Below are 24430 nucleotides of genomic sequence, written 5' to 3'. Positions count from 1 at the left end.
TTACTGTATGTTTCTCAACATTATGTCAAAATAATCCTTTCAATAGCAAAGATCACTTATCTATTATCCCGGAGACATCATGAATAGTTTCATGATACGAAGAGAGCCAAAGAGGGCAAACAACTAATGCTCATTTCCATGATTATTTATTAAGTTGAGTTTGAGGAGGAGCTGTTTTATGTGCCCCTTGTTTGAGTAACAGTCCCATTCCTCTCCCGTAGACAGTGTTAGTGACTCAGAGTCGGAGCAATCGCTCCTGTTTGAATCATCAGTGATCACATTGTAACAAGCCTGTGTGTGAACAAAAACACAAGGAGAGAAGTTAACTATGACTCCGAAGGCGTGTCTCGGTAAGAAACATCCAATCACAGAGCTTAACATCCTATTATCTACACCGGTAACTGCCGAAATAAATAAAATTCAAGGTCAATTTTGGATTGATTTAACAACTATGTTTTGTTACAAGTGCAGATCTAACGCTTTGAATGTGCAGCAGCTCTGATTTGCACCTTCAACCGGCCTCGTCTCCAAATAGCTGAGGCTCATGGGTACTGTAGTATTTCCATCCGTCGTAGAGCCATCCGTCACGCCAAAGTGAAATGATTAAAACCGGTGGCCATCACATAAACCGACAGAGGTCAAAAAATGATCCACTAGTTTGCAAATCTCATTTTTCCAATCAAATGATTAACATTTGGTGCCGATCACAAGTTCTGGAAGCTCTAGTTGGCATCCGCAAATGGTTCGTTTCCTCTGATCAACGGTTAAAAACAAACAAATTTTCAATTTAATAATGAGAAGAGACATCCAATCTTAACGTTTGAGAAGAAGGAAATAGTTCATGTTGAGCATTTAATAAGAGAGTTGGGGCCTAATTGATTATCAACATAGTTGCTGATGAACTTCCTGCTGATTAATCATGTATTTAAGATCTAGAACTAGTTGAAGACGTTGTAGCTACCTGCCTCCATTTACACCTGTTCATTTCTGTCCGATAGCCGGCTCGGCTCACCAGGAGGATCTATAAGCTGGGCTGCTGCCCGTGCATCCACTCGCACTACCTCGCTCCCAAAATAATGTGGAGCCATCCCTTTAAACGATGTCAGAAGTGCCTAATCTTCATTTCTATTTCAAGCGCTGGATAAGGAAGGATTAAATACTATAATTATGCCACATTAAAGAAACCGAATGCTTCGCCAAAGTGTGACATGGGCGACATCTATTTCAACAAAATCAAGGCCTTGAAGTGATAAAAAAGAAAACTTTAGAAGTACAACGAAGTCTTTGTAAGAAGAAAGGGGGCACAAGTGAACTGATATTATTGCGCCAGAAAGAGCCTGATTGCATATTGCGGGACATGGCATTTGGATATCTTTAATTGAGTTGGAGATATCTTTAATTGAGTTTAAGATGTCCTCGACTCAATGCAAGTTATCTTCAACCCAATTAATAACACTGTCAATTTAATTACTGGTATCTTACAATAACAGGGTTTAAAAAGATATCTGAGAATGTTTTATATCCTAACACATCTGAGAACAGATGCAATCTCTCAGAGGAAGCACGATACAGTATATTTAATTAATTCAAGTTCAGTTGTATGGGATCGGTTTTTTGGGCTTCATCTAAAGGCTGATTCGGAGCAATGATTGACACCCTGTATGTTCTGAACGGAGCAGTTCAAGCGTGTCACAGACAGAGGCGAGACACTAACCGGGGGGGGGGGGAGATAGAGTATCTGATGCTCGCATTTTACACAGTTCCAACTCGCTGTTTTTCATATCGAGAAATTCAAACGCGGAAATCTGTCTCAGGTATCAGAGCAACTTTTGGAAGTGGTGTGTTGTTGAGATCAAATATCTGCTTGACTGCGAGGCCCGCTAATGGTGTTCATAATCTCAGATAACTCATTATCTTTTTTCTTGCCTCGGCGGAGAGAAGTTGCTAATGGCAGTTGCAACTTTTCCAGCAAAATTTCGGGAAGAAATCCTCGTTGAAACGGCGGCATTTGTGCCGCTTATTGACTGGGGACACATTAGGGAAACAAAAGGGCTGACGGATTGCCGTTGAAGACGTTTAGCTGTTAACATTCTGAATTCTTATCACAGCAGCATTTTTTTTTGTACATTCATTCGGCAACTGCTGTCATCTGCGACTTACAGAAAAAAATCCTGCTATTGGTTTTCATCTGCTCCCACGGCTCTATCCACACCTCAATTACGGCTGCGTTACCTACTGTACAGGGAGGCAGATTAAACAAACTAGTGAAGGCACGTCTCGGGGGGGACATGTGGGTGTCAGCGGAATCACAAGCAGGGTAATCACTTCAGAGAGCCAGAGGGAAAGGGAAAGGGAGAGAGGGAGAGCGGGAGACAGAGAGGGAGCACGCCGAGCCTGTTAGTGGCTTCAGATCACAGGCCATCTTCAGTGAGTGGATGAGAATGCCAAACATGTCCCACAGGGGGGCCCCCACTTTAAATAGCGAGGAAGGAAACCTCTCGGAAATCCTTTTCCTTTTGGCAGTCTGTGATCGCGAGGGCCCTCAGGAGCTATTTGTGCGCGGCTGTGTGTACAGCACGCACGCTTCTACCACACACACACACACACACACACACAATGGGAGAAAAAAAAAAAACCTCTTTGCACCAGACATGCCACACATGTAGACGAGTATATACAAACACAGATGCATGTATAGCGTATGCACAGACACACGTGAGTTCACACGGAACAGAGAGGCGGTTTACAGTCGGCCTCCAACGTTACTCTACGCTGTTCTTACTCCTCAATATTGCTCTAAAGGCCGACGGAGTCTGAAGGCGCCGAGAAGACGTAAATAAAACCGGATGGCATGTCACGTCAGACACAACGCTGCGATTCATCCGGAGCGTTTCTTTGATGACTTGATCAATCGTTCAGACTACAAAATGTCCATCAGAATTTCATATTATCTGACCCTCAAGCCAAAATAATAATGTAAGATATCCAGTTTAAGACACAGGTACAGGAAACCAGCAACAATCTCACAGTAGAGAAGCTGGAACCAGCCGAGTCTTTTTGACCTGCTTCTGCCAAAATCTTTGCAGATTAATTTTCTGTCAATCGATTAAACGATTGATCGACAAATCCCTTCAGCTCTATACTGTTTGACAGGAAATGGATAATTAGATTAATCCCAGGGCCCCGCCGCTGTGTCCCATCATGCCAAGCGCTTTTTTTCCCCGAGTAGATGATGAGCTCCGATGGGGATACGGAGGACATAAAGTAAATGACAGTAAGTAATGCTGTGATTGGCCAAAGTTCAAACTGTGTGGCACTGCGTGGAATGACAAAAAAGCGATAGATTGCAAAATAGTAACATAAACTAGGGCTGAGGCTAATCATCATATTTCTTATTGATGAAAGTGCTCATTTTTTTATGGAAAGGAAAAGGGTGAAAAATGTCCGCCTATGTGCTTGTTTGGTTGGACCGGCTCTCAGAGAACCAAGGAACAACCACAAAAACAGCCATTCACATGCTTACACATATCAAAAAGTTGTGGAAAACTCTTATTAAAATGATCCACGAGCCCAAGGTGATGTCAGACTGACCGTAGGTCCAAAACACAAATATTGTATATTTCTACACTGGTAGAAAACTTGAGAATGTTTGGCATTTTCACTTCATGAGTCACTTGAATGGTTAATCAACTATCCAAATGGTCTACAATTGGTTTTGTTGTCAATTAATTGCATTTTGTTGAAACATTTTCAAACGTCTTAAGACTAAAGTTATCGCACTTGAACTGAAAGAATCGAGGTCTTTGATTCATCGACACATTGGGCTCCGTTCTTCCTCGTCTATATCGTCTCTCATTGTGGGGCGACAACACGAATCCACAAAGTGTAAGAATGTAAAGCTTCTCTTTTGTTTCCTCTGACAGTCCCTCTGTAGGATAACAGACAGCGGTGTTTTACAATGAGATATCAATCATTTCATGCGGCTGCGTCGGAAGTGAGCATTTTCAATTTTCGCGACGCTACTTCAATTGGCTTCTTGAATAATACAGGACGGCAATTGAAGCGGCGTCGCGTTCACCCCCCCATGGAGATGATCGCAAATACTTTCGAACTATTTCAGCTGGGCATAAAGGAATCATGAAAGGCCTCAACGCTCCCCAGCGTCCCCTCGCGAGGGGGGAATGGAACCGGCGTCTTAATATCGAAACTTCAAATAGTTCCTGTAGAACCAATGCAATGGTGACGGGGCGGGCGGGGGTTCATTTACACTTTACTCACTTTCTTTCCTTTTCATTCCTCAACCCTCAGAAGTGTCTCTTCTCCGTTACATCGAAAGTCAAAAGGACTGAAGAGAAAATCTTTTTCTTCTTTTCTCTCTTTTTTTTTAGAAAGAAGCACATTCCCTGTGAGCTGCGGAGGCTTAGAATGGTTAGACAATTTAATTGGATAAAAGGAAAAGATTAAAGAGGCCCTGACTCTGTTCCATAAATAATTGATTTCTAATGTATTTGTAGTGGCAGTGAGACGCTGTTGTTTGGGAACGGGGGGATGTTGAGTGGCAGAACGCTTCAGATTTTCCCTCAGTCTTTGCCTTCTTTGTTTTTTCACGCCGGGATATTGAAGCGGCATGAAAGGCAGAGAGGGAGCACACTTGCAGCTCAATTTGATCTTACATCGTCAGAAATCAAAGATCGTGCATGTAAAGGAGGATCGCAAGGAACTTTTTTGTTTTTTTGTGGGAGACCAAACTTTTTCGCACTATGTTACTAAAGAATACAATTCTGCTGGTGCAACCCTTGCAAACCCCAAAGGCAAAGCTGGCAAACTGTAGCTTTCTTATCCAAAACTAATAAAAGAACCACAAAATCCATTTTGGGACTTTTGCTCTTGGATTTGAATATCTGATAGTAAAAAAACACAAAAGACACAATCAACTACTGCATGTGTTGTTTCAATATCAACAATGCTAAAAGGAATGGATCAAAGCTAATTATCTTGCTTATTATTAAGCTTTTCCTCTCACTGATGCTGCATTTATTTATTGTGACGCCTTTAAAAAGATGGGCCGAACAAAAGTACAAAGTTATGATGACTCCTTCACACTTCATTAAAGACGTAAACAATAAGTGTGCGGGTGGTTAACAGCAGGAAGTAATTCAGTCAAACACATTATAGGAGACAAACCCGCCACGGTTTGTGTGCCGCTTCATCCCCCCCCCTCTAGGTTTATCTACTGCCCTCCGCGCAGCCCCGACAATGCTGTGGCCTTCAGTCGCCTTTCGTATGACAAGAGAAATAGCTGTCATCACTGTATTTCAATCCCCCTTGCCTTTAATCTCATTCCCAATGTCAGCAAACAGCAATCTGCAGAGCTGCTGCGGCGACGGTGGAGGACGGAGGATAGGCCAGCCTGTGCCACTAAACATTACGGCTCGGCCTGTCAGGGCCCGCGGCGGAGCGAGGGTGGGGGGGGGGACGGACAGAGTGTAGGTTACATGTTTTAGAAGCAGGTTGGCAGGAGCGAGTGGAGTGGTAACGGGAAGCCAGAAGAGGGGGCTGGTGCATGGGGTGAGAGAGAGAGAGAGAGAGAGAGAGAGAAAGAGAGAGAGAGAGAGAGAGAGGGGGGGAGATAGGTGAGAGTGCAGTGCAGCACAATATGTGGGCAAGTTCAAAGACGCCCGCGTGTTTGTGCGCGCTGTTTATCCGTGCGCACCCGCGCCCGCCTGCGTTGGCGTGCGTTGAGCGTGCCGCGTGTCTACTCGCTCCTGAGGTCAAACGCTCACTCACAAATGAAATCTAGCAACGTGAGCGCCCCGGAGCCTCAGCTGGGCTCGCACGGCAGCTGATCTTGCAAGCCTCAGTGAAGCTGTCTCAACGAGGCAGGATAGCAAGCGCCCGGGCCTGGCGGGGGGAGGGAGGGAGAAAAGGGGTGGGGGGGTTGTGGTCACCTCACGTGAACCGCTGCCATAAAAAAAAAAAAAAAAAAAAAGACAGCGGGGCGTCTGTCGCGGGGAAAGAGGAGCTCCATGCGGGCACAATGCATCAGCTCAGAAACTAGAAAGCAGCGTTGCGAGGTCAGTGGCGGTGCCGGGACGAGATAATGAGGGAACAGAAATGGCAGCAAGGATCTATAAACTATGCTGAATAAAAATAATATAAAAAGGCTGTTCATGTTTTATGAAAACTGCCCTCGCCGCTCAAAACAGTAGCAAGATAAAACGAAGCATTGAAAATGTCATGTGACCAATGACAAGCAAGATGATGACATTGCAAAAGCTTCTAAGATCTCATTCATAAAAGATCGGAATTATAGACGGTTTAAAGAGATGACATGGAGGTTGTTGTAGAATTTCTGACAAATTTATAGATTTCCAATCAATTTACATAAGAAAAAAAAAAGGGTCTTGGAAGTCAAATCCGCAGTTTCACACTGACACACATGGCATTGCTGTTAAAAAACCACAGCTATGATGGATCATCCGTGGCCATTGTGTTGTATAATCTGTTTTTTTGCAGTCGTACATTATAATCCACTGTAGGTGGCATAGTGATGCATGGGATTTAGACTAGTTGCCATGTCACCAGACTGCCTCATATGACCTCCTCCCCCCTGCCCCTGGGTGGTCGCTGACCTCCTTCCAGCAGCATTATGCTCCTCTGTCTCATAGTGTAGCTGCAACATATATACACACACACGGAGTGCAGCGCAGTGCAACAAAGAGGCAATAGCTGCTGTGATTGGAGGAAATCTTCTCAAAGGCCCTTCAAACAAAAATCGACTAATCACATTGGGGGTAAAGGATAGTTATTCTATTGTTTTTTTCTAATAATGTGTTGCAATAAAGTACATATAGTGAACAAAGTGCACTTATTGTATAGATTTTTTCCTTATTGTACTTTTTTTTTTGTTAAACGTGACAGTATGTAGGATTTAGTGCCATCTAGTGGTGAAGTAGCAGATTGCAACCAACTGAGTACCCCTCCGCTCACATTGTAAGCGTGTCAGGGCCTTCAGGTGACGTAAAAAACGCCCCACAAAAGGCTATTTCTAGCCCCAGTGTTTGGTTTGTCCGTTCTGGGCTACTGTAGAAACATGGCCGTGCAACATGGTGGACTCAGAGAAATTCATGAGAAAGTGTTGCATCTGTTTGCAGAGCCGAATAACGCCACATTGTTTTAATGAAGGTGTCAGTCAATTCAAATAGCCACCGTGATCGGATTTCATGCTACATGTGCTGTTGTGTTTTGGAGAAAGCCATCCCTTTGTTTCGCCAGTTGAATGCTTTTAATGTGAAGCAGCTGCAGCAGGAAGTGTTGGGTTAGCTTGAGCATTAACTCAGACACAGCTGTATAGGAGAACAGTGAGGCTGACATCAGTGACAATAAACTAAAAACAGTAATGCTGGATTGCATTCCTATTAATCTCTTGGACAAAGTTTTGCACAATAATAAGCAATTTGAATTCAGGGCGGGAATGGCGGACTCCGCCACTTCTGATGAAAACTACTATATAGGGAGGTAATTAATGCAAAAATATAGACAGGCTATTGCTGACAAAATGCAGACCATTAATTGTATAAAAAACAAGGGTTTGAATTCATGAAAATCTTAAGAATTTACAACTTGAAAGACCTTTTTAAAAAACAACTTTAAAGTACTTTGTGCTGCATTTTATGGATGAAAATGTCTCTAAATTTAAACGTATTATCCCATTGTGTGTTTGTTTACAAGAGCATGACTTTAAAGGTACGTCTTCATGCACTAAACAGAAACAATTAGCTGTAGTTGGGGGAGATGGTTGGCCAAAGGCATTCGAAGACTGTGGAGGTGGAGCGTGGTGGGGAAGTGGGGTGGGGTGGGGGGGTGGGGGGGGCGTCTTTTTAAGCCAGCAGAAAGGTTTTACTCTGACACACATCCCACTTGTTATGACATGTAGAGGCACATCTAAAAGCAAACTCCTAAGAGGTTGCTGAGGGCGACCTCAGTAAAATGCAAATGAGTTCCACCAGAGCATCTTAGACAATGCACAAAGCTGTCTAAACTGGAAGTCTATTAATACATTAAGTTGCGATGCTCGGTTGGGTTATAAAGAAAACACGGGCGGCTCCGCCAGAGCGCACTGTGTGAACCCTAAACTTTTTTTCTGACCCAATTACCTTGGCTGATCCACACCAGACTCCTCCGGCCTGTACTGTTGCTGGAGTTCCGCTGCCATTTGTATCTCTTCCAAGATTCCTCATGAACATTTCATGCGAGGTGTCTTATAAATTATGACGGCTCCTCCAGCCGACATTATGAGGGGGAAATGGCAAAGCCTGCCTTTTTTTCTTCTCCTCCGGCTCTAATCATAAAAACAAAGGCCGGCTCAAACCAGGAGGAAGAGGCTTTCCCGACAGCTCGGCGTCCTGCGCGGAGTACAGTATGCCCAAATGAATCCCTCCGCTTATTTCCAACGACTATCTCTCTCTCTGCTGTCTGATGACAACATTACAAAAACATTTATGCCACTGCTCAAAAAGCTCACTTGAAAATGGCATGAATATTGATTGGATATTAAAATTCCTTTAATTCGATACAGTGGAGTACTGAAAGTCTGGGAATGGCATGAAGGAATTCTCAACTTCGGTATTAAAGGGGAAATAAAAACAGATTCTCTGCGGCGGAATGTACTACACTGCATAAGTATTATCATCACTAATTGTAAATAATGCAAGGCATCTCATCCTTTCAATTATTCAGCATTATGTCCTGGTTTTTTTTGGTTGACAAGAAATCCAGCGGTGACAAAATATTGTAAGTTCCTCTGATGCACAAACGCCAAGGCATGTGTACCGTGAGCTGAGTAGCTGTGTCTTATTAGATTTCCACAAACACAGTACACCTACGCACAACCTAAGTGGATTAAAGATGACGGATGATGACATTTGGAGAAAAGGCTCTTTCAGATTACTCAAATCTAATCTGGAACTCTAAATCAGGACTAATCAGTTGCTTTGCAAAGACGCTTCCATCACAGGAGGAATTTTCTGGCTTGTGAACAGAGTTTCTCGCAAGAAAAGCCCTTCTTTTATATAGGGAATCATTTTCAGGTTTTTTTTTGGTGCTCGCATTTAGAGAATGGCTGCTTTTTAATGTGCCTGTTTCACCACAAAAACAAAGTCTTCATCAGTGCAACTTGCAGTTAAAAAAAGCATGATGATGTTGCGTAACTTAGGCGCCGGAGCTCCGTTGAATCGACTAAAAAAAAAGTTTCCTTGTGACATCACAGAGCCAGAGTGTAATGTTAATTCGATTCAATTAACCCCCCCTGGACCAATGGAAACTCAATGCAGCAGTTTCAGATAAGAGGCTCATCAAAGACGTTAGCAACCGCCGATAAAAAAACTAAAAAAAAACTCTGCAGCTATAGGAAGACGGCCATCCAGTCCAGTGGCGCGCTAGAGATCGCAGCCCCACTTTGATTAATCTTGTTAATTACTAGCCGCAGGGTTTCAATAACTGCTAGCCCTTTTCCCCCCTGTATCCTACCAAAAACATGAAGAAAAGATGAGGCTTGTGTGCCATTATATTCTTCGTAATTACAAAAGGCTCATGCTCTGGGACTGATTATCCCACAGCAATGGATACACAGCACATGACATGCCGGACTACAGTCAATTTTACAGTTACAGTGGCGGCTCTATGTACAGTACTCGGCGGGGGAGGACGGGGGCTCTGTGGACTTGCAGAACGGCATGTGCCTGTGCTTGATACCCTCTCCTAATGAGTCCCCGTGGTCACCTCAATCTCAGGCCCTCATCCCCTCTCTATCTCTCAGTGAAGTCAGCTGTCGCCTTGTTTAACCACACGATGACCCCCTCCCATCCCCCCCTCCCTCCACTCCACACTCCAGCAACAGCCAGCCGCTGTCAGCCGGGGATGCGCACGCTATCCCTAAATCGTTCTGGCTACCTCAGCTCACATATGACCCATTTCTCAACTTGCATGTCCTTGTTTTGTCGGTCACTCGGTCTTATAGTTGGTCGAACCGCGTGAATGGTATAGCAGAGGAGTTCAAGCCAGGACCGCGTCACGGAACACACCAAAAAAATACATAAAAATGAGGCCAGCGAGGCTTTGAGGGCCGTTCCTCTGTAAAAAATGACTGCACTTTGCTGTAAGCCAGCAGATCCGTTTGACCTATGTCTAATGTGGCCCAATTAAGGTCTTTACATCAGCGCGTACCAACGTGAAGCCGAATATCCCTTAATTCCAGTTAAATACATGTCCCTGCAGCTATAATACACCTACACATGCTATCGTGGTGCGCTGTGCGATTATGTGCTGATATAAAGCCTGCTCCAGAGTCCTATTGAATGTATTGAGTGAGGTATCTAATGGGCATGGGAATTAATTCCAGGGCAAAGGGGATTAAAGGCTAGAGGAGAGAGCTGCAGAGGGATGGCACTCGCTGGCAGCGGAGGTTACAGAGGGTGGAAAAACAGAAACAAAATATGAATGCACAGGAGCCGTCTCTTTTGAATCCTATTTTTGCAAAATAATATTGAAATTGGTATTTGGTTTAATCCTGGCAGTTATATATATATATTTTTAAAAGAACAAAATTAAATATGAAGTGCTTCAGGAAGAAAAAAATAGGAAAGAAATTGTGTAATAAAAAATAAAGAAAACGCTGGACAATCAAACAAGATAGAGTTTTATCAAAATCAGGATGTTTCATCTGTCCAAAGTCTTTACCTCTCATTGTCATTATACCCCGAGCAGGAGCCTCATCCTTTGATCGCACTGATATCGTTTTGAGACTACCTGGAGGACTGCTTCCCAGACTGCTAGATATGCTGCTGTGTCTACACTTGGAAATCAACAGATAAGAAACACAGAGAATAGGTTAACCTTGTCTGCATCATACACACCTGCACCGCACTCCATGGCCTCGAGTCATATCCCAAAAAACAATTGTTCTTTTGAGGCAAAACTAACTTTGTGGGCCATCGGGGGGGCTAATCTAGGAAACCTTATTCCTAAATGTGGCATGGCTTCGGGTCTTTGAAGCGAAACCAGTAGTTTAGGACACATTTCTCCAGATTGTTTGTTTTTTTCCTTTTAGACACACACAATGTCACAGTGAAAAGTGACTAATGAGATCATACTTCCTGCACTAATGTGCTCAGAGCTCCTTCTTCTGAACCCCAAAAACCCGCCGGCAGGATCGAAAAGCATGTCTTTTTTAAACAATCGCCAAAACTACACCATTTATCATAGCCAGAAGGTGTGAAAAGTAACGTTTCCGTCAGATTTTCATCTTTCTGACAGTCCTTGAACACATCATGTGTGATGAAAGCTTCCATCAGAAAACAAAACCAAATTGGAGCTTTAAAATGTGATATTTCATCAAAATCACTTCATTCTACACGTGTCATTTAAAATATTGGCCCAAATGAACCGTTTAAATGATGCGCTCCTCAGCGCAACTGGGAAGCTGTGATTGACTGAGACCAACAGTCAAGTGACAAAAAGTTTCAGTGAAACTTCGACTGCAGGTTTCAGGACACAGTGCATCGAGGAGAGGGCAGAGAGGATGTAAGTAGAAGTTGTACAAATGTGAATAGTTCAATATATATTGCACGTGGAACATTCTTCTTTTTCTCCTACATTTGAAACACTTGTGGTCACTTGGAAAAATGCTGGATATAAAGATTCCACAGTCAAAAAATATTCAACTTGTGTATTTTAACTTTTTTATGATGTATGGCATGGTAATGGTGTTATACTGCACAAAATACATGTTTGAGTTCTTTCTGCTTTTAGCCATGATTGTGCCATTTCCATAGAGGTGCAGGACGTCTGTAATGCAGTGAAAAATAAAGCCACCGGGAGTAAAAAAAACAAAAACAAAAAAAAACTGCTTGAGGTTCAGGGGGGTTAATGTATCAAAAAGGATACTGTGCTACTCTCACCTATGAATGCCACGTCGTTGTGACAGAGAAGCTCACAGCAGGCGATATAGGACCACTTATAGCAGTAATGATCTTTTGCTTGGTAGACTATGAGCCTCAGCATTTGACTCAAGGAGCAACCCCCGGTACATGACATTCAAATACATAAGCATATTACTACGATATGTGAAGCATAACGGGCACAAGGAAAAGGAACCTATCACGATACCGTATTTATAACAGTTGTTTGAAATCTTTATAACTGTTTCTCAATGTTCAACACTGGACATCTTGTAATTAAAAATACTGTTAATTAAGGGCAAATAAAAATGTATATTCTGACAATACTGCATGCTCTGCCAATATGAAAAGATGCATAATTATCTAACATGCTTCGGCTGCTGTAGATCTGTGACTGGTTAGCTAAACAAGTGTAAACACTGTAATGTAGCAAAGACAGTGTCTAAACTGAAAGGCTCAGACAGGAATTAAAAACTCCATTTAATTTATATAATTTTATGTACGGTATATGCTTCATCACTAATTGCTGAAGCTCTTAGGTGTTAGGTGAGCAGCTTTACTTTATTGATATTCTGATGCTAAAATTGGTCTTACTAGCTAGAAAATGTTTCTCAGTAGCAAGAAGAAAGCAGCCAAGCATGATGTAGTATTTTGCTTTCATTCCAAAATTCACTTGAGGAAATAGAAATGTTCAATAAAGTTAGCGTATACAGATACGGCCCTCCTTTCTAGCCCTCAGACACGTAGCACCTAGCATCAAACAGAATGCTAGCCAGATGCTAAAACTAGCAAACGCTAATATGCCCGGTGTGAACAGCTAGCTGCCCCGCCCCATTACTCTTAAAATAATAAGCTTAAAGCTACACACAGAAAAATAAAGGTGCCAAAAATGGTTCTTTGGAGTGATGCCACAGCAGAACCATTTAAGAACCATTATTTTTCTGTGTATAGAGGTAATCTTCTTCAAAAACATTTTTGATACTTTCGTTAAAATTCTCATCACATCCCGACAGCAATCAATAAATCAAACGCCCATTCGGCCCGAATGTAATGATTGGACGCGCTACCTGCTATGTCTAACTACATACATATGTATTGCTCGTCTTCCACAAGCTGCTAGGTTGAAAGCTGCGAGTGCTAACAAAAACCGTGTTTGTTGTTTACATTCATAATGATCATTTTGGGTGGCGTGTCTTTGGAGGGAGGCCTGAAGGGACGGGCTGTCGGTGTTGCCGACTTGGCGACGTGTTCTTGCTGGATTTAGCAACTGTTGGAGCTAGCGCTACTAGCTAACTTCATGGTTGGGCTCTTCAGTTGAAAGATTTTTTAAATTTAGCATATCCTTGCTAGTTTCTCAAGATTACCAACCCTAGCGTTAACCATTTGCATTAGGGGTTAAACTGCCACAGGTCATTATGATAGGAAAAGCACAGGAGTTACTTACAACATTAACGCAGTTCCCGTTCTATTCAAGTGTTCCGGTGAGTTCAGTGATTGTTACCGGCCATTTTATTATTTATCATTTCATTAATTACGCCTGCTGTGAAAAAGGCTAAAGCTAACCAAGTGTGTGTGTGTGTGTGTGTGGCCATCTTTCTTACCAAAATATTCCTCGGACGGCGGGTTGTCCATGTCAAACAGCATCTTCTTGGTCAGGCGCTCCAGCTCGTCCTCCGGGTGGGCCATGTGAGCGCCGCCCTGAAAACCGGGGAGAGGAACATAGTTGAGATTGACGAAAGCCGACCGAGGTAATGAAGAACATGTTGGCGGTTCTTTGCATTTGTTTCCACCTCGCCGATGAATGTCACCTGTGACGAATGCTGCTTTAAATGCAGAGCAAAACAGTGCAGGGATGTATTGCTTAACAAAAAACGTCCAGGTTCAGCTTAAAGATTCAGAGAGAAATAAAAAACCCTGACTTCAATAAATCAGGACGAAGCACTCTCTCAAGGTCAAACAAAACACATTCACTGTAATTAAAATGCAGCGGATGGTCTTCAGTCTGCCTTCCCCCCTCTGAGATATCTGACCCTGGCTCAGGCCCCAGCGGTGTGCAGCCCAGAAGGTTGTGCATATCCTTCTGTGGAATACAAGCATGTGGGGGGAAAAAAACGATGACCCTGACTAATCCTTGTATTTGGGGAAAATAATGATAACAGAAGGAAAAAAGGAAGGCAAAGCTACTTTTTAAGTCGTGCACATCGGGGGCGATGGGTCAGGAGATAGTTCCTTACTCTCACTCGGAGCACAAAAGACTTTAAGGTGTGAGCCGCGTCGCGGCCTAATCTTCGAGAGACTTTAGAAGGAGGACGTAACTCTCTGAAGATGCTGCTCTCTTCCTTTTTGCTCGTGAGCCTGCCCTCCGCTCTCATCATCTGTGTGTCTGCGCGGGGCTGACACGTTGCGCCTGACATTTCCTGCCAATCATCCCCCCCGGATCACGCTGCAACCCCCGTCACAGGTGTGTGTCATTTGCAGACGCCCCGAAGGCCTGACCTTGTATCTCTTCGTGCTGCGTGGCTGAGCTTTCTTCCTGCAATCGGTGGCGCTCCGGCGACCTTCCCTAGATCTGGGCGCCGGCTGGATCTTTACAGTAGATTTGATTTTCAATATTGTAACGCGGGTCGAGATCTGAGCTGACCTTTCGTGGTGTTCCTAATTGTGACATCTGGGAGCTGGGTGGATGTTAGCGACCGGTACGGGTTTTGTACTAATGTATTCACGGTTTACTCTGTCACATAAAGGAATCAGATCCGTCAATAGGAGATTGAGTGGAGAAATGTTTTTGTACTCAGAATGAAAGTAATTACAGGTTGTGTCTTCTGGTGTTATTGACGACTGGATTTGTATGCATGTAATTGTCATTAAATTGACTCATTGTATGTGTCAGTCAGTTTCAAGAACAGAAGTATAGTCGGTAGTACTTCAACAATAAATTAAAGTGGCATTAAGTTAATATCTGTAAGGAAGTATTGCTGTGTTTATGTATTTGCTGTATTATGAACTGGGTTTCTGTGGCAACATTCACAGGAAGAAAAAACTCATTTAAATTTTTCTCCATTGTATACCGACAGCTAAAAACGAGACAAGCACGTAACTCGGAAAAGCTTGTGTATCAACAACAACGCTACGTCCAAAATCACACACTATGTACTTCATACTGAACATTACATTACAGTCATTTAGCAGACGCTTTTATCCAAAGTGACTTATAATTCAGACTATCACACCGTAGGCACAGCTACGGGAGTAATTTTAGGGGTTAAGTGTCTTGCTCAAGGACACATTGACATGCAACTAGCGGAGCCGGGGATCGAACCATCGATCCTCTGATTGAAGCCCTGCTCTCCACTTAGCCACAGTCGCCCGTGTGTACAATCGCATCGTTCATCATTCTTTTGTGTGAACAAATAGTAGTATGAATCTTGTTGGACGCACTGAACTGTAATAACCACGTCACTTCCTGAGAGACTATACTTGTGAGCTGGAGATGCGTAACCATGGTAACCGTGCCAATCTCGAGTGACCAAACAACGTTTTTGTGAGAATCATAAAGTCTGAACTAGTTTGAAAGATATTGTACGAACAGCAAAGTAGAACCAGATACTCGTAATGACATTACAGCGTTATTGACGTTACATTGCTGTCCGCCATTGTCAGTAACAAACATTGACATCACGTCTGCATTGCATTGTGGGATATCTATGCCGGCACAGTGTCCAGTACAGCGTACTAAATAGCATGTTGGTGTGGAATGTCGGACGCAATCCAAGACTCCAGAGAGCTAAACTCTGAGCACAATTTCATTGTTTTAACTCCAATAGAAATTCTAAAACATCCAGGACTGAAATCCTGCTGAGCGTGAAACTTTAGAGCTGGTATTGCAGACGCACAGTAGGTTTGCTGTAAGAACAGGCAATGGTCCACTGAGTTTATTTCCAGAAAGGGCGAGAAAACGCTGAGCTCTGATTACTGTCCACTATGTATCAAAAGCAGCCACGACTTTACGATCCTTGCCTTTTGCTCTCGGGACACGGCGGGCCGATAATGGAAGCCCAAACAGTCGGCCTCATTTACTCCGAGGGATCGACCCGTTCAACCTGCACATCTCTCCGCCGTGCCAGACCGCTATCCAGAGAGCGGCAGGGCTCTCGGATCGCTTGCCACCTTGTGCATCCTCGGCCACTCGACCGTAAACGGCCAGGATCGCATCACGGAGGATTAGGAGGAGATGAGAGGAACATTCCTCAGCGTTTGGATATTCCTCTATTGTCACCGCAGATTGCATGGCCCTATTTATTATTTTATTTTTTGTATAACCACACAACGGTCCTCGGAGGTGTGCGTGAAGGAGGTTGAATTCTCCTACCTGCACAAAAGAACAGATAATCAGTCACCTAAAAGAAGTGCTCTTGTTGTCAACAACCTGCTCATTATGCCCATGCTGTTACGCTGCGACAGTGAGGAGGACGATTTAACCCTGTTAATCTGAGCTCCACATCAAAAGCACACTGGAGAGGGAACGAAACGCTGCTATTACCAGAAACAGACTTTTGAGTTTAAGCTTCATTTATAGCTTATCCACTCTTTGACACCCTGCAGCAATGCACTGCCAGAGAGTTTAAAGCACCTTGTTAGGGACTCTTTTGTGACAGCACGGAATCATTTTTCACTTGAATAAGAGAAAGAAATTGCTTCCCTGCATGCTTTATGATTGCTTCGCAGTTCCTGTTCAGCTTTTTTCGGAGGCAACAATGGGAACCATACAGCGGCTGTACCTGCTGCAGACGTGGTTTTTCAGTTAGGTCTGGCTCCGTTCTGTAAATTGTTTGCCTGAGCCCTCAGGAGCTCCGCCGCAGTTTCATTGAAGTAAGCGCTTAAACTCGGCGGCGACCGGGTTAGCGGCTGCACCTATCCATCCCCCCCCCGTATGTCGAGGCTTATAGTTTCAGGTCATCTGCTTTTCAATCAGTCGTAATACCGCTGAGAGACATCCTGACGGGCCAACTTCAAATGATGCCCGCTTGACGAAACCGTCGCAAAATGCCAGATCCCCTCATAAAACAACAATAACATCTGAAAAGTGACCGCCGTTGCGTGCGACCTGATGCGGCGTGACGGCGAGAGGTTAGCAGACAAGAGTAGAGAGTCTGGATGCTGATCGGCGGCCCCGCTGCCACGTCTATGAATGAAGCTCTGTGCGCCACCCACTGTGGAATTGGCATTGTGTCAGAACTGGTTAAGTGAGATGTGGAGTGTCTGTGGGGGTGAGGTGGTGGGGGGCTCAGTACGAGCTCTCACCTGATACCCTGACAGCATCGCGTCCCACTAAGGACCAAACCTCAGGCTCTGTCTTTCCTGCTTCTGCTGCAGCGATAGAGTGAACGGGAGAGACGACTGTTCTCAGGGGCTTCGGATTTACACCTTTGTTTAGTGGAACAAAAAGAGTGGAGGTGGACAGGAAGCTGGAACCATTAACATAACATCAACAGCTATGGCAAAGACCTTAGAGGAGTTTTCTTTAAATATTCCTAATGGGAGTGCCGCAACCAAAGCGTCTCAGTTGGAAAACAAACCTAAACGCTGGGCCTCCAAAAGCTCTCAAGCGCTCCCAGCTGGCCGTTTATAGCTGGGAAACCAAACACTTTTGGTGTCCCCTTTACAGATCTGTGGGTCAACTCTGCTTGTTGCAACACTACTACAGTCAAACATTACTTGAAAAAAACTATTAAAGTCGCACTTTTGAATTTTAGTATTGAAATATATTTTAGACTGAGTGGGATTGTTGAAAAGGGGAACAACTATTAAAGCCTATTGACCTTATGAGTTTCAACTTCAAGGAAGTGTCACCACTATGTGTTTGTGACGATGTGATAATACAGAAGTTGTGCGAGCGTGCTAACACAATATTTGGTTAGCTTCGCTGTAACACTGTACAGGCCAGTATTTCATTACATCTTATTATTATTCATTACAAGCTAATTATTCATTCATGATCGTTTTGTGAAGAATGACGATGTTAATAATTTCATTATCTCCATCATCCCACTGGTGAGTTAAGCATCAGATCTCTTCACATTTGAGTTGCTGCTACGACACAAAGGAGCGAACAGAGCTACAGTTAAAGTCAAGGCTAACTCTGCGCTGAAGATCGTTGTTCTGAACCAAATGGATGTTTAGAAGATGCTGTCATCCATGGAGTGCCCCCGAGGACATTGTCTCCATTGTAACATGTCTCTGAACAGATGAATGTATCGTCTGATTGCACTTCATAAAGTCTCCTGGAATCTACAAATATGGACCAAACTGTTTCTTTTGAAAAAAAAAAAAAAAAAAGGGGGGGGGGGGGGGGGATGCACAATAGCTGCAGAATCATTATATTATATATATTTCTGAAGGAAAATTATATTTGAACCTTTGAGGAATCATGAGTTACATCCTCATATTTAGGCTGGTACTTTTTTTTTTTTGCACAGTTCAAAAGCAACGAGCGAAGACAATGAGATGGAGAGCTACTGCATCAGCAGCACTACCCACTGAGCTGCAAGTGAGGAGGGGGGCAGCCGCTAAACACTAATCTGTGTCTCTGAACCTGCAGCTGTCTATCAGCTGTTTATTTTTTACTTCCTGTAGAGCCCCAAAATACTCCACCTTAAAACCAAAAGCTATTGTCTCACCTTTTACAATGGCTCAACATTTCCTGCACGATCAGCGCAAACTGAAGAAAGACATAATCACTCACGGACATATTTATCCACAGATTAAATGATGATGGACTTTACAATGCGACACAGTGTCGACGGAGCTGCGGCTTTAACTCGGGCTTTTAATAGAGAAGCTTTACTCGGCTCTCAATCTGACATCCTGGCTGTTTCTTTGTGTCTCTCTAAATCACAATGGTACGATTTGAAAATGGACGCAGAGCCTTTGAGATGGAAAACGGCTTATTAAGAAATAATAGTAATAATAAACGAACAACAGCAAAATGGACCGTTGCATTAGTTAGGGTTCATGAGGGGATTGACTTTTTTTTATATTGGATTGGAATACCCCCCCCCCAAAAAAAGCATTTGTTGCCGCAACAATAAACGAGTGATTAAAGCAGCTTAGGAGACTCTTGTTTTACCACAACAATGAAAGGATTGCTGGATCAGTCACACTATCTTTCATGTGACTTATGTGTGTGTTTGCATGCGTGTGTTTAGAAGAGAGAGTGTATGTGTGTGTGTGTGTGTGTGTGTGGGGGGGGGGGCTTCAGCATGTCGTGTGTCTGGCATCAAAACATATGGGTTAAACACTTAGATGTTAAATATGCTTTTTATTTATTTATGTATTGTTAAGTGTGTATTAAGAGTCATCGATTTATTTGATTCCACGGTGCAGAGATGCATTTTCTCAAGTTTGTTTGTGTCACCTTGACACACAAACCTTGGAGTGCGCCTTGTTTACTGTGATTCAGCCTCTGGAGACTGACCAGAGACGAGTTATATTCATGATAATACAAAAAGGACACATCTGCTTTGATTACACAGGTGAGATGTTGCCTTCAGCAGGTATTTCCACTTCAAATAAAAGTGGTTCACCTGACTAAAAGTACCACTGGAGGTGGAAAGTTGCTTAGTCATTTCTCTGGCGGCTGCGTGTGTTAATAGGAGAACTCGTTAGGTCTGAGAAAGGATTCGCACGTTTTTATGTAATCCAGCTGATGAGCTGGCTGCGCGCTGCGATGTTAAACAGGTTATGAGTAATCTGCATTACACTTTGAGGAGAAGCCGTCGCAGTGCTGCAAATTAAGCTCAGGGCCACCTTGCGGAGGAGGCCCCCGCTTTAAGTACACATTCTCCCCAAACAAAATAGGTCATGCTGTTTTCAGCTCCAATTAAATGCCACGGAATAAAAAAAATAATAATAATACCAGCAAACTGTAGAGCAGCAGTGTGCAGAGCAGCCCGCGATAATTAAAAATTAACCGATTCCATAATTGACATTTTCCACGGCCGTTCATTCTTTGCTGTAAACTGAATTCCTGTGAAAGAAGGGGACGAGTTTCCAGAGTGTTGGCAGAAACGTAATATATGTGGAGAAGGGCCTTTCAATGTTTGTTACGATTGTGCGTGTGTAAAAAACTAGGTCATCTGTTCGGAACTGACACATCCCCCTGCAAACAGATATTTGAAAATCAGTGAGTGCAGAGAGGGGAGCCACAAGCGATCTGAGAAAAAAAAAAACAACAACAACAAATGACTGAACAAATCGCTGGGATGGAGATGAAACTTATTTGGCGTCTCTCTCTCTCTCTGTACACCATTACAAAACCCACGAATGTAGCAAAACACCAGATTACACAGGATGCAGGTTTCCCTGGTTCTCCCCTGCTGCTTCCTCATGTGGCCGCACGGGTCTCCATTTAAACACGCGTGTGGACGTAATGAAGATTCACGCAGGTCGACTCTGGCGGCTTGCACTTCCCCTTTTCTTTTCTCCTTTTCATTTTTTGCCTCCCGACAAACCACGATGTGTCCTTAACATTTCCACCCAAACAGTGAGGTGGTTTATCTGAATCACACCCAGCATAAATGCCGGAGAGAACAATTCACAAAGCCAGACACTTCCTTTGATGAGAAAACAAATGTTTGCAAAGTGAAGACGTCGCACGGACTCCGAGCCAAAGAGTCCTTTTGTGGACGGGGACGGGGGTGATAGGGTGTTGAGAGGGCAGAGAGGAATGTAGTAAAAGCAACAGAGAGAATCTGTTTACGTGCTAGACGAGTGGGACACAGAGAGGTGTTGCAACAGACAGGAGACCATGTCCACCAGGAGCCAGCAGGGGCCACTGTTTCTGCAGGTGGTTCTTTTTGGATGCCTGGTGACTGAACCAACAGAATGATAAATACCTTCATTGACGGTGTCACTCCGCTGACCAGCGCTTGAATTTGATGAATTTGTTGTCGTCACATGACACAGTGAATACAGGGTTCATCCAACTGTCACCCAGCATGCCGCTGTATCACACTGGCCGTATTCAAAGCTGCGGGACTAATCTCAGTGCTCGCAGGACAACATCTGCATGTCCTCGCTACGGGCCGGCGAGGAGGGGTTGGAAAATAAACAAACTGCTCAGACGTTGCGGATGTGCCAGGGCTCGCCGAGCTGCAGTGACAGGCTATCGATCCGGCCGGTTATTTACAGGCTGAGCCGTTCGTCTCGGAGCGGGGCCGGAGGAGAGGAGGATGGCAGGGGCCGATTATTTATGAAGCGGTTATGTGACAAACACTTGTGATCTACTGAGGGGGATACCGCTGACCGAATGAACCGGCCATCCAATAAACACACAAAATATGTTGACATGAAGAGACAACACAGTCTGGTGCAGTTTTGTAATAACTATGATAAAAATAAGGGGTTCAGCTCTACACGTTTAAAGCAATTGGTTGTAGCAGCTTTTATGTGCTCAATGTAAAATGGTGCGTTACCGTACACAGCTCAACAACAAGGACTGCCCGCTTGCCTGGGGCAAGCAAAAATGCCACGTTGGGCTAGTAAATAGAGAAACTCTAAAAGAGAATCTACTTTTTTTTTTTCCCCGAAGCTGATGATGAAAGTAGCTAAGGAGTGAGCCATCTCGCTAAACTAATGGATTTATTGGAAAATATATTCCTTCAGCTAAGGCCATCAATAAAGAGCATCATTAAACAACATAGCAGGAAAAGCACAGGTGCTACTAATAACATAAACTATATCTCTGTTCCTATAGAGACAGAGAACCACGCCCACCGGAGGGGAAAACAATCGGCCCCACAATATGCAACCGAGGGCAGAAAAAAAGCTAACAAATTTCCTGTAGCTAGCTAAAAAAAACTTAGGTTTTCAGATGTCGAAGGATTATTTTAGCACCCTATGTCTGTCTACAAGGGGTGCAGTTGACAAGTTAGCTGTTAGCGAGCTAAGGTTAGCAAGTTACTGTTGTTAGCTATGGCACTTACATAATAGTGCACAGCTTTCTGATGTATCCACTTTCCACTAGAAGACAAGTAGCATGCTGTCAAAAGACTTCCTCGGGACGCCCTCGTCGAAGCATCTGAAGCCCTGCTAGTGGTTAAAAACTCCACAGTGGGCCTCTCATTTTCCAGCTGCGCGGTTTCATATATCTAACACTAAATATAGTTCATTCTGTAGTCCACTCTACGAGTTTGTCATTAATGCTAGTGAATTATTAAAAAACCCAATTAGTAATCCACTTATTAATTTAGCGGTCCTCAAAATGGATTTACAATGAAAAGCTTTCTATTAAACCAATTTAAATACACACACTATCTGACCATAAACATAATGACAATACAAAAAATGAACTATTCACTTTTAACCAATTATTTCCATATTTGCAAAGGCCTATTCACAAAATGATTCAGTTAAACATAAAAGTGCCTCATATTCATCAGCACTGCGCCCCTGTTACCCGTAATGGATCTAATCTGTTCTTGTTGTCGCTGGTGGCCATATTTGCCTTGGAGATGTGTTGCGGTCCTGTTTTAAAGCCTGAATCAGCTCCTGGAAGAAAGCTTTCTGATGTGCTGGCATGAAGACCGTGAAACATAAGGAGACCTACTTTCCATCCCCGACCTCTCGTCTATGAAACTACTCTGTAACCGGAGCCCGTGTGGACCACCACCGAACACCATGTCATCGGACAGCATGGTCGTCGGCACGGCGGTAGCTATATACAGGAGCACGTACGCGGGCAATGCTAGAGGCATGCAGCTGATCCCTGTCACCCAGTCTGGCCTGCATTGGAGTTGAAATGACTTCTGGTGAGCACATGGTGTACAGCAGACAGGAATGTGTGCCGCAGGTATAAGTCAGTCAACTGATATGAGCCAATAGAAGAGGGGTCTCTGCACGGACTCCTATTCAAACATTCATTTATTTCTAGCTTTATATTTATACAATTCACCTCGTCTTCCTAATCCTAGTCATTAGAATGGGTTAGGCTTTCCACTGTTAGAGTGGAAACATAATGACACAGTGTTTGCATTAGTTACAAACAGCCTTTTGGTCTTTTAAGCTTCCGTCTCTAAAGTCTTGCAGATCCGCCGCCAAAAAATTTCCTCCCGACTAAACTATTGATATTTTGAAACCTCACAAAGTTCACAGCATAGTTTTTAAACATCAACATCACATTTTCATGCACATCCCGACCTGATGCAGCTTTCAGATGAAAAAAAAAAGTATCTATGCTATCTGCGCATAGAATACGGTGCCTTCAAGTAGGGGTCGTGTTTACTGTGTTTAAAAGCGGAGCCAACTGGAGTGACCCACTGCTGTGGTATTCACTACATGAATACAACTCCAACATGTTGGAGCCAATGGAGGTTACTTTTCTGCTGCTTGTTTTATAAAGGATTTCTGAAATGCAGCATCATTAAGCATTTTGGAAAACAAAACAGGGCAATGTCTGTTTTATTATCAGTCCCCTAGCAACAGTGTTCTCACAACTTAAAGTTGAAAAATAATTGCTGAAAACATGTGAAAAGACTGAACTCTATAGTACTGAACTGTGCAGTTAGACCGTTGAGTTTTCACTATTTCTGTGTCTACATTAATGGTACCCTGTCGAGTGCATTACCACGAGCAGCTCTATGGGGCAATATTTGTAAGAGCTTTGTTTGCTCTCGTGCACGCACATGAGGATATATGAGAGGTGATCTCTCTTTGGTCTACATGCGCCAAGAAACACATCAATGTGCCCCGTGAAGGCATAGCTGTAAACAAGGCCGGTTTCAAAATGTTTCATCAATACGGAAAAGAAGTCCACACATTTGTCAGGCCTCAGGGAAAGATACCAGCGGTTTAGTGGGTTGCACTGAATGGAAGCAGACCCTTTGTTTGCTTACAAGCGTTCCTTTAAAATCACTTGAACTTGAAGCATATCACACACACACGACATGTGACCTCAGCAGTTCAGTTTAAAGGCAGCTGAAGTTATGTGGCCTGCTTCTGTATTAAACAAACACAGAGAGAGTAAACACCAAGAACTCGGACAGAGTGGGCTGATATGTGCTACTCTTGGATAACATGTAGTATACAGTAGATTGGGAGAGATTTGCTTTACTCAGCAGTTCACTTCAGGTGAAGAATTATCGGGAGAGACTTAATTATTATGAGCACAGTGCAAAGCCTGTTATTTGTGCTTCTTAGTATAATCTTGTTTTATTAAATGGCATGAGCAGAAAAAAGATAATTGTTGGAGAGGGCAGAGAAGTTCACAGGTGTAATTGGCGTACTCATACTTAGATATGAGTGGGTGTACTTTTTCAAAAGCATTTTGTTGTTAATTGCACTGTGAAGACAATATCACTATGTCTTCACTATGTTATAGTTGTATTTTCAGGTTCATTACTTGTACCTATCACCAATATCACGCGCACGCACGCACACACACACACACACACACACACACACACACACACACACAC

General features: G+C 43.5%; 1 protein-coding gene across 2 annotated transcripts in view; it reads right to left on the bottom strand.

Moving 5' to 3' along the window:
• The window catches only part of lpp (LIM domain containing preferred translocation partner in lipoma), a 118885-nt gene that overhangs the window by 21427 nt on the left and 73028 nt on the right, over positions 1-24430 (bottom strand). For both annotated transcript variants that reach the window (XM_031875323.1, XM_031875322.1), the window contains one exon: positions 13559-13655. In XM_031875323.1, coding sequence (XP_031731183.1) covers positions 13559-13655 — 97 coding nt within the window. The remainder of the gene's footprint in view (positions 1-13558; positions 13656-24430) is intronic.

This window comes from Anarrhichthys ocellatus, unplaced genomic scaffold (assembly GCF_004355925.1).
Source record: "Anarrhichthys ocellatus isolate YVR2014 unplaced genomic scaffold, GSC_Weel_1.0 scaffold88, whole genome shotgun sequence".
Lineage (NCBI taxonomy): Eukaryota > Metazoa > Chordata > Actinopteri > Perciformes > Anarhichadidae > Anarrhichthys > Anarrhichthys ocellatus.
This window is presented reverse-complemented; position numbering and strand designations above follow the sequence as displayed.